Below are 19,207 nucleotides of genomic sequence, written 5' to 3' on the forward strand. Positions count from 1 at the left end.
TGAAAGATCACACTGCCTGTTGACTCAATTGTATTTGGAATTTAGTTCAATATATCAATAAACTCTATCAATAAACTCTCTCTGGCTCTAACAGGAAAAATCATTTAAACCCTGACAGTCAAAAAAAAACACACTTACCATGAAAATTTTCCAAACACAGTAAATAGAGAAAAAGTAACCCAGAAAATTAAAGTATTTCCCCTTGAAAGTTTTGGAGTATTCTATTCTCTCCTGAGGGAAAACAAACACAAAAACATAGTTGGTCTCAGCAAAATGTAAATTTATATTCAACGGAAGTATTTCTGCCTCTATGAATCACTTTTCAGGCTAATATCACTAGTCAAAAAACAACACATGATAATAATATTAAAATACTAGTAAAAAAAAAAAATAATCCAGTAGTAGTAGTGGCCAACATTTATTCAAGGTTTACTTTAAGCCAGACTGGGATAAACACCTTACGTGCATTATCTACTTTAACCCTCACAACAACCCTTATATGTTTTATTACCTTAATTTTACAGATAAGAAAAATGAGGCTCAGAGAGTTTAAATAATCTGCCCAACGTCACACAGCTGGTGAGTAGGGGGATTTAGGCACGTATCTATCTGACTCCAAAGCCTATGCTGTTATTCCATCCTATGCTGTCACCTGTATGAAGTTATCCTCAAAAAAGATTTAAAGAGTTTGCAACCTTAGCTTAAGTTTATATTGCATTTTAAATTATACTGCATTTTAGGTGTAAATACAAGAGTTATTTCCCTCAGTAAGTTATTTCTTGATCTGGATCCTTTAAAATAGGGCTGGACCATGGCAGACAGGTGTCTATTGCTCTTATAATATTACTAACTTGTCCAGGAATAAAAAGGATTCAGAGGAGCTAACATCTTTACCTCATGTGAGTAGGAAGTTCTGTGTGTCACCTTCTAGATGTTGAAAAGCCTCAACTCTCAATTTCTATCATTAGAGGTGCTTCATTATGGATTTTGCTAGTGGTTGAAGCAATGTCATGAAGTGTGCAGACCCTTCATCCCTAATGCTTCCTGGAAGATACTGAAGCTATGCAGTGTCTCTTGAAATGCTTGGATGTTAGGAGGACATTAAAAAGCCATTTAGTCTTGTTCTCTCTCAACCATGTTGGTAAAAACTACACTTCAGTTTCCTTGCTCTGTACCTTGGTAGCATATAGATCAGCTGTTTCCAGAAAGAGCTGCCTGCTTAGTTCTTCCAAAGCATCCACTTCCTGTTGAATAAGAGTAAGATCTGGCACAGAATGGACATCAAGGTTTAAATCACACAGAAGTTTCAAGAAATAGCAATGAAGAAAGCAAATGCTTTTGGTTTCTCCTATAGTGGATCCCAGGAACTGCCTATATTTTCAATTTCCTGTTCTACAGCCAGCAGTGGTACTTCACAGCGATCTTCCCAGCCTCCCAATACAGATGTGTAAAAGTGTCTCAACTAAAAGAATCACCATCAAACACCTATCACTCAATTTCTTACCAGTTCAAGTGGCTCAGATTAAGTCAGATATAATCTTAGAAATCTCAAAACATTTACCTACATACATAGTAATAATAATACCTATAATTTAGCATAGTTTTCTCCTATATTATCTGAATAAATACAATGTTAAGAAAGGAAATTAATATTTACTGAGTCCTAACATGGGCTGGGCTTTATAGACAGTACTTTCTTTAATTCTTTATAGGTGTTATCTTCTTTAATTCTCAAAACAACCCATGAGATAGGTGTTATTATCCATTTTGCAGATAAGGAAAGTGAAGCTCAGAGAGTTAAACCACTTGCTCAAAGTCACACAGCTACTAGGTGTGGATGCAAAGTCAGATCTGCCTTATTCCAAGGTCTGCTCTTTCCATTACACTATACTACTTTCCAAAAACTCAGTGAGTATTATTATTACCCCTATTTAGGAAACAGCAGCTCAGAAAGGTTAAATAATTCTGACACTACCTATCTTCACTAAAATAGCCTAAACTTTCAGCTTTTATGGATTTAATAAAATCCTCATAATCCCAATTTAATAAAAATAGTATAGATGGTACCTTCTAAAATGGAAGTATTGACTTTAATCCAACTCCTCCCTCTTCTTCTCTCTGACTTTTGCCACTATTACCCAAATTAGCAAGTGCGTTCAGTTCCTCCTCAGCTGTGGCTGCTATTGGCATGTTCTAGGCCACCAAACATAACATTGCTGTCTCTCCCATGATTAGATGGTGAGCTCCTTGGGGCTTTGGGGACACAGGCTATACTCTATTGATCATTTTATCACTTAGCACCCTGCCTGGAAATAAGAGACGTGAAATAAATGTTTCTTGATTAAATGAATCTAAATTAGTCCTTCTTCCTTGGCCATGTCCATCCTGCCTTTCCTTGGTCTTATTTGTATCTGCATTTGAAACCAGAAGGTACAGATCCTAATTTAAAGCAAGAATACATCCTTCTCCTCTTCCAATGAAGCAAAAAGGAACTTGTATTTCCCCAGGCTGGGAAGGAAGCAGGAGCATGCTATCTCATGCCTAGTCTCCCAAGGTTTTGAACTAATAGCCTGGCAGCCACATAGAGATTTGGTCACCCAATTTGGGAATTAGTTTAACACTGTAACTAGCTGGGCCAGGAATAATCCATTAACCCACTCTCCTTGATTCTTCAAACCAAAAAGTCACTGGAGAAGCAGAGCTGATTGTTTAGAAAAGGGCCCTTACCGTCCCTTATACAGATGGTCCATTTTAGGGAGCCATCATGTTTTGTGTGATTTTTTTCAGAGTTGGGAAATTTAACAGTGTAGTGGAAAGAACTATGACGAGGAGACCACAGTTCTGGTCCTAGCTTTGCCTCAAACCACTGTGTGACCTAACCTCTCTGGGTCTATTTTCTCATCTGTAAAATGGAAAGACTGATTTTTAAGGACCCCTCCAGCTCAAAGACAATGCTTTTATGATCTTACGTGGGTGTTGGAAAGATGATGACTCTGTACACATTGCATTTTCTAAGCCTAGCCCTGGCCAGCTTGGGCTCTGATGTAGTCAGGCACCTTAAAAGGGACCATCTCAATACTACTTCTTCGCTTGGTCCAGAGTTGAGAAAAAGAACAATCAAGCAGAAGGATAAAGGATACTTTCACTTCCTGGAGCTGAAGTGGCAACACTCTTTATCATTTCCCAGAATCCTGATGGTCTGTTATGTACCTCCCCTTTCTGGAACATAGTTCTCCGTGCCATTGCCATCCTGAAAGAAAATATAAAACCTCAGCAAGGAAACATGACTCTCACAGTCCAGTCTTACCCACTTCCCAGTGTCACAACTGCCCCTCCCATTTGCTGAGCTGTTCAGGGAAGAATGTTGATTCTGGAGTTCCAGTTTTTCACAACTGAGGGGAAACTACACACTCTCAGAAGCAATCTGGCCCAGGTGAAGGGGTACAGGATTTGCAGTAATAAATCTGAGGACTGGCTCTGCCACTTAGAAGCTGTGAGACTTCAGTTTTATTATTATTATTTACTTCAGAGTTTTCATTTCTTCATCTCTGGATGGTTGTGAAGATCCATGAGATAATGTATAAGAATTCATGATGTCAACTACGAAGTGCTATACATATATTAATATTTATTATAATTTGAGGATAAAATAAAATAGCTAACACAACCAGCTAAAGGACCAGGTACAAAGTAAGACCAGGTACATAGTAGGAACACAAGAAATGTTTCCTTCATTCCCTTTCAAAAGCAAAACCACATAAACTTGGCCTCTTCTAAAGCAGTAGTCTTCAAACCTCCTCACCCACTGTGATCTGTCCCACTACTACATAGATCAACAGGAAACCTAGCACTTCTCCCTCTTGTCCTCTCAGTCCGTAGACGACCCACTGCCACAGTGGTAGCTGTAGCAAGTTCTAGCCCACCACACAGGTATTAAGAACAGGGTACTTGTGAGGAAAGTAAGATTACTGGTATATTAATGATTACTTGAAGAGTTTAATGGGTATTAAAAGACCTACAGGTCTAAAATAAACCAGGATGGGTCTAATAAAATAGGGTAGCAGGACTAAAGAAAAAAATTAATGTGTGCCTACCATTTCTAGTCCCTTTTGAGATCTGGTAACTCAAGGTGGATATTTTTGGGTGACAAGAGATAGAAGTGATGAGGAGGAAGCAGCAGCTTTGGCATTTATGGCTGAGACAATACAAATACTACCCATAGTACTAAATACTAAATGGTATTTCTGCAGGCTAAATTCTTTAAACCACTGACTAAAATGATATTAACAAGAAAGACTGTTAAGGAGTGTCAGTAACTGCTTCCTTCTTAAAATGACCTTTGCCCAGACACTGAGTGAATGGAACATAGCTCCAAGTTTTAGCCCTTTTCTGCCTCTTCCTCTATCTATGCATTCACTGTAACTCAGCATTTTGGGAAGATGTAATAAACAGCCAAGGGGCTCAGAACTATGGAGGTTTTGACTTGGCAAGACTCAGTCACCCTTAGTTTCCTGTTTTCACAGTTGAGAAAGCTGGAACAGGTATATGAAGAAGGAAGAGGATTTGTACCACCCATTTAACAGTTAATTTCAGTTTACTATGCTGGATGATAGAAGAGGCAGTTGGGAGAGAGGGAGCAGAGAAGCTCATTTTTTATTGTCTTTAGTTTCAATGTCTACAATGTGACTGGCTGTGGAGTGGAACTGGTTGACTATGGAAAGGTGACTGACACTGCACCATCCATGGCCCCAAACAGGCAGAAAGGTACACTAGCTAGTAGAAGTGAAAGCTGGCTGCATACAGAAAAGTGTGGCTTTGTTTTATTCACTTTCACTTTTAATTTTATAACTTAATTCTAAACCAATTTTGCTCTTAATGAGTAAGCTGCAGATGAAAAAGAAATATTCATATATTTCAGAAGAAAGTAACAAGATCAAACTTTCTGAGATGTAGTGAAAAGGAATAAAACAATAGGAAGTACTATAGACGTAGATCACTTTCATCTTTATCTTTACTATCACCACTTCTGCCACAATCATGATCATCACTACTGCCTCTTTATAATAAGAATGGTCCGCTACAAGAAATTACCTATTTGTTAATAGCTAAATGACATTTAAAAATTCATAATATGGTAAAACATTTGCACTTGGCTGAAGTTTGGTGGTAGTTTTGAAATTGAAGAGGCTGAAAAATGTCTGTGGTTTAATGCGTCATTCTACTGTTTTCTGTTGTTGCTGATGGGAAATCAGTTATTACTTTTATTTTTAATCAAACTTTTTGCTTTTAGATAGCTGTAGCTTCATATGCAATTGTAAGAAAAAAAGAGTGCTATAATGTACCTTTACCCAGCAAAACTATGGTACAGTATCACAACCAGGATAATGACATTGATACAGTCAAGATACAGAACATTTCCATCACTACATGGATCCCTTGTGTTGCCTTTGTATAGCCTGCTTCCCTCCTACCCCCAATCCCTGCTTAATCCCTGGCAACCACTAATCTGTTCTCCATTTCTATAATGTTGTCATTTCAAAAATGTATGTAAATAGAATCATATAGTATGTAACATTTGTAGATTTACTCTTTTTTTTCATTCAGCATAATATTCTGGAGATTCATGTAGGTTGTTGTATTAATATAGTACATTCCTTTTTATTGCTGAGCAGTGTTCCATGGTATGGATGTGCCACAGTTTGTTTAACCAATCACCCATTGAAGGACATCTGGGTTGTTTCTAGTTTTTGGATACTACAAGTTTTTGTGTAAAGGTAAGTCTTCCTTTCTCTGGGATGAATGCCCAGGAGTACAATTGCTGTGTTGTGTGGTAGCTGCATGTTCAGTTTTTTTTAAAAAAATTGCTCAACTGTGTTCTAGAGTTGCTGTACCATTTTACATTCCCACTAGCAATGTATGTGTTTAGCTTCTCTGCATCCTTACCAGCATTTGGTGAGTTGTCACTAATTTTTATTTTAGCCATTCTGATACACGTGTAGTGGTGTCTTACCGTGGTTTTAATTTGCCATTTCCCTAATGGCTAATAATGATGTGTTTGTAAACTGATTTTTTTACTTCAAGTTCTTTGCATTATACCATGGCATAGTTGCACAAAACCACAATCTTAAAATGGTACTAATATTGTTTGTGACTAGAGATTATATTTTAGCCTATGTCATAGGTTACTAAAACCAAGGCTTTAATATCTAAGTCAACAGAAAAACAAAACAAAACAATAGGTCACTTAATCCTTTCAACTTGAAAAAAACTGAAAGGCTTTGATCACTAATGCAGCATGTTCACACTAACTGAACTCGGTTTCTGATAAATGTTTTCCAACTACTATAAACTCATTTTCTATTCAGTGTTCCAAATGAGAAGATATTTTACCTCTTTGTCTCCCTCCATTTTCAACCATTAACTTTTTTGTACATAATAGATGTTATTTTTCTTGCATCCTACTATGGCCCTCTACTGTTAACTTACAAGATGGTTTTCTGGTCACTACACCTCCCCAGCGATCAATGTTTGCAGAAACAGTTTTTCTATATTGTGGTAAATAGCAAGGCACTATATGAGCCCCAGGGCCCAAGTGCTGTCATGTTAGCTGTCTGATCTGCCCTGTTAGTTCCACTGGGTAAAGGACTGTGCTAATTATAATGAGGTCAAGTTGGGAGGCTAACTCTTCTGAGGGCGACTCAAACTCATAACACCTATTGCAGGACCACAAACCATCCCTGATCCTGACTAGACAAGGTCTACACTGGTAATGGACTCTAGTGGGTGTAGATCAGAGCTAATTCCTAACCATGACTAGTGATTAAATGGCTTAAAACTGCACATCCACACTTGACAAGGGTCATGACTCCACCTTTACATATTCACCAGAATATATTCATCTCTTTATGTGGATAAAAGAAATGTATCACTACATGGATCCCTTGTGTTGCCACTGCATAGTCTGCTTCCCTCCTACCCCTAACCCCAAGGTAGAATGATCTTGGGAATCGAAATAGTAGTGTTCCTATAGAAGTATCTTTCAATACTGAATAATCTTGCTCTTATTATTTGTTTAATAAATTTGCATTCATATACATTTATGTAAATGGACTGCATAGAATGTCTGTAAACAAAATATATGTAAGTAAATAAATGTACACAAATATGTGTCTACTTCTAACCCCTAAGTAAAGTCTCATAGAAATAGTGAAAAATAATTAGTTGGTGAATCTGGGTCCCCTTTATTATTGAAATGTATAATATTATCTCTCACATTAAGGCATCTTTGACTTGACTATGGGTTATACTATAGCAAAGTGTTGAAGAAAAAAATATAAAATTCAAAAACACTTATGACATTCAAAGCCTCTATGTTACCATTAAGAGACAATAGACAAAAGACAATAGACTAAGCTTTTTGAAGGCAGTACTTAATTATCTTGCTTATCGTTCTATCTCTAGAATCTAGTACATTGCCTGGCATAAACTAGGCTTTCTATAACTATTAAGTGAATAAATAAATGAAAGCAAAGCATTAAAGCCAACGATGATCGTCTTGCAGAGATTATTAAATTCAGTATTTGTCCTTAGCAATGTATTATTTACTGTTCTAAGACTCTACACGTCTTAACTCATTATTATTATCTCCACATTAGAGATAAGGAAACCAAGGCACAAAGAGATTAAGTAACTAGCACAAGGTAATAGTGTAAGTAGTAGACCAGGGACTTAAATTTAGATAGTCTGATCCCAGACGGTGTGATCTATAGATCGACAGATTGCTATGAAATTGCACTTTAAAAACATACATCAAAAAAGTACTTTTTAAATAATAAACCACCAATAATTAGAAGACTTGAAGGATTTCTTCAGAAGCCTTGAAGGATTTCTTTAGAAGCTGAAGAAAAGGAAGTTTAAAAGATCTAAGTCAGACATGAAAAAGGTTTGTAAAAATGCAGGACAGTAAACTTTAAAAACAGTATAGAATATCTTCAAATATAAAAGTTATTCTAACAGTTTATCTAAAGAAAAATATCTAAATTCGGGAAATCAGGCTGAATTTGAAAACTTTCTTTCATACACTAAATCTCTGACAGTACTGTACAATAAAAATGAGAAAGATGAAATTCCCTGCCAGCACCAATTCATAGACATATTGTCATGCTGAACTTGTAACAGAGTACAAGTTTTTTAATGTGCTGTTATCTTACCTTTTCTTTTTGCTTATGATCATATCCATAGTTTGGAGCAGTCGCCGTTCCAGGGCTAGAATATCTGTGTCAGTCACATTCCTATAAAAAGCATAAACTGTTAGCAATGTGTTAGGGTCCCACCCTTAAGCATAATGCAAGGCATATGGAATGATGCATAAACCTCAACTGTTACCCAGTCATTCAAGGGTCTGTCTTTTTTGTTGTTTTAGGTGCCATCGAGTCTGTGCAAAACAGAACAAAACATTGCCCGATCCTGTGCCATCGTCATAATCATTTCTGTGTTTGAGCTCATTGTTGCAGCCACTGTGTCAATCCATCTCATCGAGAGTCCTCCTCTTTTTCACTGACTCTCTACTTTATCAAGCATGATGTCCTTCTCCAGGGACCAGGCACTCCTGATAACATGTCCAAAGTACGTGAGATGAAGTCTCATCTTCGCTTCCGAGGAGCACTCTGGCAGTACTTCTTCCAAGACAGACTTGTATGTTCTTTTGGTAGACCATGGTATATTCAATATTATTTGCCAACACCATAATTCAAAGGCATCAATTCTTCTTCGGTCTTCCTTATTCGTTGTTCAGCTTTCACATGCATATGAGGTGACTGAAAATACCATGGGTTGGGTCAAGCGCACTTTAGTCCTCAAGGTGACATCTTTGTTTTTTTTTTAACACTTTAAAGAGGTCTCTTGCAGCAGATTTGCCCAATGCAGTGTATCTTTTGATTGCTTGACTGCTGCTTCCATGGGCATTGATTGTGGATTCAAGTAAAATAAAATTCTTGACAACTTCAATATTTTCTGTTTATCATGATGTTGCTCGTTGGTCCAGTTGTGAGGATTTTTGTTTTCTTTATGTTGAGGTGTAATCCACACTGAAGGCTGTAGTCTTTGATCTTCATCAGTAAGTGATTCAAGTCCTCTTCACTTTCAGCAAAGCAAGGTTGTGTTATCTGCATAATGCAGGTTGTTAATGAGTCTCCACCAATCCTGATGCCATGTTCTTCTTCATATAGTCCAGCTTCTAGGATTACCTGCTCAGCGCACAGACTGAATAAATATGGTGTGAGGATACAACCCTGACACACACCTTTCCTGATTTTAAACCACGCAGTATCTCCTTGCTTTGTTTGAACGACTGACTCTTATTCTATGTACAGGTTCCGTATGAGCACAATTAAGTGTTTTGAAATTTTCATTCTTCCTAATGTTTTCCATAATTTGTTATGATCCACACAGGTGAATGCCTTTGCATAGTCAATAAAACACAAATAAACATCTTTCTGGTATTCTCTGCTTTCAGACAAGATTCATCTGACATCAGCGATGACATCTCTCATTTCACATCCTCTCTTGAATCTGGCTTAAATATCTGGGAGTTCCCTGTTGATGTATTGCTGCAACTACTTTTGAGTGATTTTCAGCGAAATTTTACTTGTGTGTGATATTAACGATATTGTTTGATAATATCTACATTCTGTTAGATTACCTTTCTTTGGAATGAGCACAAATATGGAGGGCCAGGTAGCTGTCTTCCAAATTTCTTGGCATAGACAAGTGAGCACCTCCAGCACTGCATCTATTTGTTGAAACATCTCAATTGGTATTCTGTCAATTCCTGGAGCCTTGTTTTTCACCAATGCCTTCAGGGTAGCTTGGACTTCTTCCTTCAACACCATCAGTTCTTGATCATATGCTACCTCCTGAAATGGTTGAACATTGACCAGTTCTTTTTGGTAAAACTGACTCTGTGTATTCCTTCTATCTTCTTCTGATGTTTCCTGCATTGTTCAATATTTTCCCCATAGAATCCTTCAAAACTGCAACTCGAGGCTTGAATTTTTTCTTCAGTTCTTTCAGCTTGAGAAATGCCGAGCATGTTCTGACTGTTTGGTTTTCTAACTCCAGGTCTTTGTACATTTCTTTATAATACTTTACTTTGTTTTCTTGAGTCGCCCTTTGAAGTCTTCTGTTCAGCTCTTTTACTTTATCATTACTTCCATTCACTTTAGCTACTCTATGTCCAAGTTTCAGAGTCTCTTCTGACATCCATTTTGGTCTTTTCCTTCTTTCTGGTCTTTTATTTTTTTAATTGTACTTTAGATGAAGGTTTACAGAACTAGCTTCTCATTAAACAGTTAGTACACATATTGTTTTATGACATTGGTTAACAACCCTACGACATGTCAACACTCTCCCTTCTCGACCTTGGGTTCCTTATTACCAACTTTCCTGTCCCCTCCTGCCTTCTAGTCCTTGTCCCTGGGCTTGTCTGCTCCTTTAGTCTCATTTTGTTTTATGGTCCTGTCTAATTTTTGGCTAAAGGGTGAGCCTCAGGAGTTACTTAATTACTGAGCTAAAAAGGTGTCCAGGGGCCATAATCTCGGGGTTTCTCCAGTCTCTGTCAGGTCTTTCCTGTCTTTTCAATGACCTTTTCATTTCTTCATGTATGATGTCCTTGATGTCATCCCACAACTCGTCTGGTCTTTAGGTATCAGTGTTCAATGCATCAAATTTATTCTTGAGATAGTCTCCAAATTCAGGTGGGATATACTCAAGGCAGTATTTTGGTTCTCGTGGACTTGTTTTAATTTTCTTCAGCTTCAATTTGAACTTGCATATGAGCAATTGATGGTCTGTTCTGCAGTTTGGCCCCTGGCCTTATTTTGACTGATGATATTGAGCTTTTCCATTGTCTCTTTCCACAGATGTAGTCTGTCTTTTTTAAAGAGTATTAAAATGACTATAATAAGCTAAAATGCCTTTGTTCTCATTTCTTATACTTAATATTTCTGGGGTCTCAGGGCAATAGAAGGTACTTCACTCTCTAATGGTCTTTCTTAGCTTTGATCCAGTGACATTTAGGATGTGTGCTTAAGCATACTTTTTTTTTTTTACTATTTGTTTTTTATTGTGGTAAAAATATACATAACAAAACATTTGCCAGTTCAACAATTTTTACATGTATTAGTCAGTGACACTGATTACATTTTTCATGTTGTTTAAGCACACTTTTAACTTGGTATTATCTCCTATTGTACTACTTTTGGGAGGAAGTGATTTGCTGAAGTTGGGATTAGTTCACACTGTTGTCTACTAGAACGGTGTGTGTGTGTTGGGAGGGGGGATTTGGATTGAAATTTTCTATTTAAAAAATAAACAAATGTAGGACAAATAACAAGGGCAAGCAATATAAGTGATAAGACTTACTTAGAAAGACGCCCAGGTCAATGGCCATAGGGTCAGAGGAAGAGAAGAATAAAAATGTAGTATCATAGATCTAATATTTAAGTATTGATAATGATGATATGACATATGTATTTAAGAAGGAATAGGAAGCAAAGACACAAAGTTCTCATTACCTGAGGAAGTAGGACATGTAAGTATAAGGGCAGTTGACAGCACCAAATCCAGAAAGAAGAGCCATGAGAGTCACGCCTATCACACCTACTCGGCTGATGAGCTGTTCTATGGACAAGATCCCTGAAAACATCAAAGCACATTAATGTTAGGTAATACAGACAAACTGGTTTTCATCTGTACTGCAAAAGGAAACGTGACTGAAACCATCGACAATTACATTTAACTAGCTCGTACGAGCCAACTTTTAATTATTAATGAGTAGATTTTATATAATAAATATATAGAAGTCTATTGATTTTTCTGTTATCCCATGTTTCAGAGTCATCTCTATTATTAATAGTAAAATAATAATAATAACAATAATCATAATTGACATTTATTGATTGATCTAGGTAGTGTGAACTGTAACAAAGCAAAGCACTGTTAATAAAAGCTTTGGCAAAAAAAATTTAGGAATGTAAATCTGCTGGAAAAGTATAAACAGCATATTTAAAATATACATAGTATAAAATAAGTATATTTTATACTTTTATACTATGCGTTTTAGTTATCTTTGATATATACATCTCCCCCCTTAGGTCATAAGCACCTTAGTTTACGCTGTAATATTTTTGTATCAATAAACATATAATGCAACTAATAAGTGGGCAGAATTTATAAGTGAATGATTAATCTAAAGGCAAAAATATGAGTTTTAGATGATCAGTTGTATTCTAATTATGCATATATTCCCTATCATTTGAGAATGCTGAAAATCAACTCAGTAGTTGAAATAAATGCTGCCATTGATGTACTTGGGATAAATGAGAGAAAGCAATAATTAATAACTCAGGGAGTTTGGAGTCTGTCTTAGGCTGGGTTCTCTAGAGAAGAAAAACCAGTAAAGCCTATAAATATATATACAGAGAGAGACTTATATCAAGGAAATGGCTCACATGATTGTAGAGGCTGGAATATCCTCAGTTTGTGGGTCAGTATAGAGGCTTGCTCCCGATTCATGTAGCCGCAGGGGCTGGCAAACTCAAGATTGGCAAGTCAGAGAGCAGGGCTCCTGCTCACAGGCTGCGAAGATCGACGAATCCCAAGACTGGCAGGCAAGACAGCAGGTAAAGTGCTAGCTGAAGTCCCAAGAACCGGAGGTCAGACGAACAGGAGCCAGCTGCAGGATCAGGCGAGAGCAAAAGCCCTGCTGTCTGACCTGCAGATCTTGCGTTCGCCAACCCCTGTGGCTATCATGAATCAGGAGACGCCTCTATACTGACCCACGGACTTGGGATGTTCCAGCCTCTACAACTGCGTGAGCCATTTCCTTGATATAAATCTCTCTCTGTATATATTTATACGTGTTACTGGTTTTGCTTCTCTAGAGAATCCAGCCTAAGACATTTGGTACCAAGAGTGGTTCTAGAGAAACAAAATTGTAAGGACGAGTTTTCTAAATTGGTTCTCAAGTCTGGTTAGTCTTAAAGATGTTGATGACTCTGCTTCTAGTAGTAAAGAGGGCACTGCTAGTCCATGGTGTGAGGTGGCAATTGAAATACGCAAAGTATCACCACCAACAGATCAGGTATTGGTGAAAGGCAAGGCTCTGGGTGACTGAATGTTTGATACCTTTCTATAGTTTTGTTATAATGAGAAGTATAAGGAAGCTGGCTGGTTGGTCCTACTTTTGCTAAACAAAGTGGTGAAAGAGATGAGCTCAGGGCTTCAGAGTCCAAGCTGAAGTGCTGCATAAACAACCTCAAAGTTTCCACTAGTGCCTTAAAAGAAAGCCTTATTTCTTGTAGTTACAGAACTGATATTGCTGAAAACCAAACCCAGAGTCTTATCATTAGAGTGGCTGAATTACAATGCCAACTCAATTCCCAACACTGAGTGGTGTCTGAAGTAAAAGTGAGGGCATTGATTGGGAAGAAATGGGATTCTGAAACTTGGGATGGGGACCTCCCACCACCAAGAATGAACCAGGAAGACAGCACATCCTTTGGACCTGGGGTCTTTGCTCTGAGAAGCTCCTAGATCAGGAGAAGATTGATGACAAGGACCTTCTCCCAGAGCTGACAGAGACAGAAAGCATTTTCTAGGAGCTGGTGCCCTGAATTTGGACTTCTAGTCTCCTAGACTGTGAGAGAATAAACTTCAGTTTGTTAAAGCCATTCTCTGGTGGTATTAGTGTTGTAGGAGCACTAGTTAACTAAGACAGACTCACAGGAAAAACGAGATTTGTTTCTACTTCCTATTTTCCAGGATATAATCAACTTCAGCCATCCTCTCCTATGGCTTAACAGCAGAGCTACCATTTAGGCATTCTGTCAGCTTTGAAATGGAAAATTCCAATATTCTATTTCTGATACTCTCCCCCCCACCCCTCCCAGTCTTGGAGTTCTCTTGCTCTTTTATTTCCATTACGCCTGTTTTAGAGCTCACTGCACCTCCAGTCCCAATTTTTTGTTTCTCCTAGCTTCCATTTCCTTTTTTACCTAGCTTGGACTCTAGGTTTGCTTATTTCAACTTCGGTCACCAGTACTCTCAGTTCCCTACTCTCTTCCTTCTGAAGCACTCATCCTGCAAAGCCCCAACCCTGGAACAGTCTAATACCCTACCTTCCCTGTGCCCACGCCTGAGCTGCCTAAAACTGTTAAAATGCATTATGATATTGGCACCATTATAGATTTATGGTTTCCAGTCTTAGCAGAGCTAACAATACTACTGAGTAATTCTTCTCTTGCCCTTGGTCAGACATCTCTCCTCGTCCTCCTCAGCAGCTACTCTGTAAAGTCCTTTTTCCCACCCTTGTCCTTGAGGAGGCTGGTGGTGCAATAGTTAAAGCTGTTAACCGAAAGTTCAGTGGTTCAAACCTACCAACTGTTCTGTAGTCTGCTTCCGTAAAGATTACAGCCTTGGAAATCCTATGGGGCAGTTCTACTCTGTTCTATAGGGTCACTATGAATTGGAATGGACTTGAGGGCAATGAGTTGGTTTGGTTTGTCCTTAGCAAGTACTCTTCTTATGTAAGAAATAAGGTTTTAGGCATAAACTACCTTCACTCTACCTATAAATATTTACATCTGCAATCATCCTTCTAACTTGTCTGCCTCAGATTTCTCTACTTGTGCTTTTGATCTTATTCCCCTTCCATTTCCTCCAGAATCTTGCACCATCACCTGTTTTCTCTTTCTTGTATCTTCAATCTTTCCTTCTTTGCTTATTCATTCCTTCAGTTTCAAGTATTTTTCCCAAGAAAAAGTCTGTCCTTAGGCCTTGAGTGTATCTCTAGTTACCAGTCCCTTTCTATTTCCCCTTCCATAGACAAGCTTCTTGAAAGAAGTTTACACTTACTGTCACCTCTACCTCACCTCCCATTCATTCTTCAACTGGCTGCGATCCAGCTTTTATCCCACTCTTACATACTGAATGAAATTGCTTTCACTATTAATAGTAATGGCAATCTAATAGTTAACATTTATTAAGCACCTATTATGTACCAGGCACTGTTTTAAGTATTAACTCATTTACTCTTAACAACTTTATGAGGTAGATATTATTGAAAACTCCATTTACAGATGAGGAAACTGAGGCACAGAGGTTAAGTAACTTAGTCAAGGCCACACAACTAATAAGTGGCAGAGTCAGGATTCAAATCCAGACAGTCTATTTCCAGGGCCTGGGCTCTTAACCATTACTACACTATGGTCAGTAACATTCTCCAATCTTTGTTTTACTTGATCATTTACGGCACTGAACCCTTTCTGTTTAAAACTATTTTCCTTTCTTTCTTCCACAACACCATTTCCCTAGGTTTTCCCTTCTGCTTCTCTAATTGTGTTTTCTTGGCCTTTTCTCACACAGGCCAGAATTCTCTCTTTCATTTCAGTCTATACAGTTTCCTTGGGTGATCTTGCCCATTTCCCCAGCTTCATCTAATGGTATTTAGCTGACAATTTCTAATTTTTTAGATTCTTGGAGTCATCACCATGAGGACTGATAGCTTTTTCCTAAGCTCCTTATGTATCCAATTACTTGTGAACCTACTGAACATCACCTGGATGTGCATAGGCAATTCAAATTCAGCATATCTCAAACGGAAATTATCTTCCCCCTCAACTTGTTCCTTATTCTGCATTACTTAGAAAATGATATCATCAACTATCTAGCCACCAAAATTAAAAACAAAACAAAACAAAACAAAACTACACCCCTAGTCTCCATTCCCTGTCTTATCCCCCTTGAATATGCCAAGGTCTTTTCTACCTCAGTGTTTTACACGATGTCTCTTTTTCTTGTTGAGTCTTTCTTTGGTCTTGTCCTTTAAATCTCAGATTGAGCATCACTTCTTCAGAAAGGTTGACTCTAACCACTTGCACTAAATTTGATATCTTTATCTGCATTATTCTCTATCACAGTACACTGTTTGCTCCTTGATGACAATGATCACAATCGGTAACTATTTATATATCTACCTCTTTATTTTCTAGTCTCACCTCACCAAACTATAAGCTTTAGGACAGCAGAAACCAAGTTTGCTTTATTCATGGTTGTATCCTCAGCATGAGGAGCCCTGGTGGAGCAGTCGTGAAGTGCTTGGCTGCTGACCAAAAGGTCAGCAGTTTGAACCCACCAGCCACTCCCTAGGAGAAAGATGTGGCAGTTTGCTTCCATAAAGATCTATGGCCTTGGAAACTCTATGGGGTAGTTCTACTCTGTCCTACAGGGTCACTATGTGCCAGAATTGACTTGACAGAAGTGGGTTTGGTTTTTGGATCTTTAGCACTTAATATAAAGTAGGTATGCAATAAATATCTGTGGAATGCTAGAGTAATCAATCCCCATCTAAATTCTGTTGGTTTTATTTTCCAAATATCTCTTGAATTTGCATTCTCTTTATAGGAAGGAATAATGTCTTATTGATCTTTGTTTTCCTTACTGCCTGGCACATAGAAGGTGTTCAACAAATGTTTGTTAACTGTGAGTTCATAATTATTACCCAATATAAAAAAATCCAAGGGATTAATAAAGGTTATTAAATATTTAAAAAAACTGGGAAAATGCTCTCCTACTTTTATTGCTTTAAGGTGTTGCTCTTATTAAATATCTTTTTTTCTGGTTTAAACTACTTTGTAGATACCGTTGACTTAATTTCAGCATTTCTATGATGTAAAGGTCAGTCATCATTATTTCTGTTTGTTAATGTTGTTGGTTGCCGTTGAGTTGACTTCGACTCATAGCTATCCATGTGTGCAGAGTAGAACTGCTCCATAAGGTTTTCAAGGCTGTGACATTTTAGAAGCAAATTGCCAGACTTGTCTCCGAGGCACTGCTGGGTGGGTTTGAATTGCCAACCTTTTGGCTAGTATTAGATGTTTAACCGTTTGCACCACTCAGGGACTCCATTATTCCTGTTTACCAGTTAATACGTGGAAGGTCAAATGGATAAGATGACTTGCAGAATACTATCTTACCTTGTGCATCTGCTCAAACAGAGTCCTTCTAGTCTTATATGCTTGGCCTCTCTTACTCTTTCCCACTATGGAATGTCTTCAACCTTGTGCAGTCAAGCACTGCACATGGAGTACATTTACAGACTTTTTAAAAATTATAGATAAGAATTGGGTCTTATAGTTCTTTGTGGTCTTCACAACAATAAACCACACTGGTTGTCTGGACAGTCCTGGGAAAGCTCTAAGAAGGCAGTGTAAGCCGGCCTGCTCCTCAGCCACTGTCTAAATATCTCTTTCTACTTACTTCTTTTAGAGGATCAAATAAATTAAGATGACAACATTTATACATAAATCCAAATACCTACTTATTAGAGTGCAAAGGAAAGCCGAAAATTCAGACTATCTCCCTATCTCTTCCCCTCAGCATCGTCTTCAGAATATTCCCATAGAATTTAGAAAAGGAGATGGATGTGAGGTGCCATAGATGTGATAGACTTCAGCTCCCCTCTGGCAAGGCCTAGCTGTGCTGGTCATGTGAGCTGACTGCTCACAGAAGAAAGCTGGAGAAAGGTGTCAAAGTCAGGTTTTAGGACAGGATGTGATCTTGCACTATCATTGGCAGAAGCCCTGGGGTCATTCAGGTGGGTCCTCTGGCCTGGGTTCTTTATCCTCTTCTCCCTCACTTCTAACATCAGACAAATCTGTCTCTGTGGGCTTATGTGGAATAGGTTTATATGAGAGCTGCAATATCAGGGGTCTCTCTCCTCCAAATCTTTCCCTACACTGACATGGGCATGCTGACATATTAGAAAATAATAGAAATTATTAGACAAACAATGTTTCAGAGTATGATTAGGTAATGTTTGCCTTAAATTCTTGAATGTATCTAACATTTTAGAGAGACTCAAATTTTTTTTTTCATTTACTGATTTAACAAACATGTATTAAGCACTTGTTATGTGCCAGGTTCCATGCTAGAGACTAGGGATATAAAGACAATTAAGATGTAGTTTCTGACCTTAAATAGCTTATAGGTTAGTGACAAAGTAAGAAAGGGAAACAAGTAGTTGCTTTATAGGTGATACAAGTGCATCCAGGTGGGAGCAATTAATATCTCCTAATGATGGCTAATGGAGCCCTGGTGGTGTAGCAGTTAAAGCACTTGGCTGCTAACCGAAAGGTCGGCGGTTCGAATTAATCCACTGCTCCATGGGAGAAAGATGTGGCACTCAGCTTCTGCAAAGATTACAGCCTTGGAAACCCTATGGGGCAGTTCTACTCTGTCCTATAGGGTCATTATGAGTCAGAAATGACTTGACCACAATGGGTTTTTTTTAAATGACGGCCAAAAGCCCCTGAGTGGCGCAAACAGTTTGTGCTCATCTATTAGTGGTGCGAGCGGTTCGTGTGTGATTGGCTGCTAAGCTAAAAGGTTGATAGTTCAATCCCACCCGGAAGGTCTGTGGAAGAAAGACCCAGTGAACTGCTTCTATGAAGATTACAGCCAAGAGGGCTGTGGGGACCATGGTCTCAGGGAACATCTAGCTCAACTGGCATAACATAGTTTATAAAGAAAATGTTCTACATTCTACCTTGGTGAGTAGTGTCTGGGGTCTTAAAAGCCTGTGAACGGCCATCTGAGATATTCCGCTGGTCTCACCCCTTCAGGACCAAGGGAGAAAGAAGAAAACAAGACACAAGGGAAAGATTAGTCCAAAGGACTAATGGATGACAACTGCCATGGCCTCCACCAGACTGAGACCAGCACAACTAGATGGTGTCCAGCTACCACCACTGACTGCTCTGACCAGCATCACAACAGAGGGTCCCGGACAGAGCTGGAGAAAAATGTAAAACAAAATTCCAACTCACCAAAAAAGACCAGACTTACTGGCCTGACAGAGACCAGTGAAACCCCGAGAGTATGATCCCCAGACACCCTTTTAGCTCAGTAATGAAGTCACTCCTGAGGTTTACCTTTCAGCCAAACATTAGACAGGCCCATAAAACAAAACGAGACTAATGGGGCACAACAGTCCAGGGCCAAGGACTAGAATGCAGGAGGGAACAGGAAAGCTGGTAATAGGGAACCCAAGGTCAAGAAGGGAGAGTGTTGACATGTCATAAAACAATATGTGTACTAACTGTTTAATGAGAAACTATTTGTTCTGTAAACCTTCATCTAAAGTACAACT

General features: G+C 38.4%; 1 protein-coding gene across 3 annotated transcripts in view; it reads right to left on the minus strand.

The window, feature by feature from the left end:
- The window catches only part of GPR89A (G protein-coupled receptor 89A), a 44,568-nt gene that overhangs the window by 8,021 nt on the left and 17,340 nt on the right, over positions 1-19,207 (minus strand). For 2 of the 3 annotated variants that reach the window (XM_004380325.2, XM_023734846.1), the window contains exons 6-10: positions 11,574-11,694; positions 8,211-8,291; positions 3,141-3,250; positions 1,176-1,264; positions 139-231 (exon numbers count right to left, since the gene is read on the minus strand). In XM_004380325.2, coding sequence (XP_004380382.1) covers positions 139-231; positions 1,176-1,264; positions 3,141-3,250; positions 8,211-8,291; positions 11,574-11,694 — 494 coding nt within the window. Of the gene's footprint in view, positions 1-138; positions 232-1,175; positions 1,271-3,140; positions 3,251-8,210; positions 8,292-11,573; positions 11,695-19,207 lie in introns of all 3 variants that reach the window. The other variant, XM_023734844.1, reaches the window with a different exon arrangement.

This window comes from Trichechus manatus, unplaced genomic scaffold (genome assembly GCF_000243295.1).
Source record: "Trichechus manatus latirostris isolate Lorelei unplaced genomic scaffold, TriManLat1.0 scaffold00073, whole genome shotgun sequence".
Lineage (NCBI taxonomy): Eukaryota > Metazoa > Chordata > Mammalia > Sirenia > Trichechidae > Trichechus > Trichechus manatus.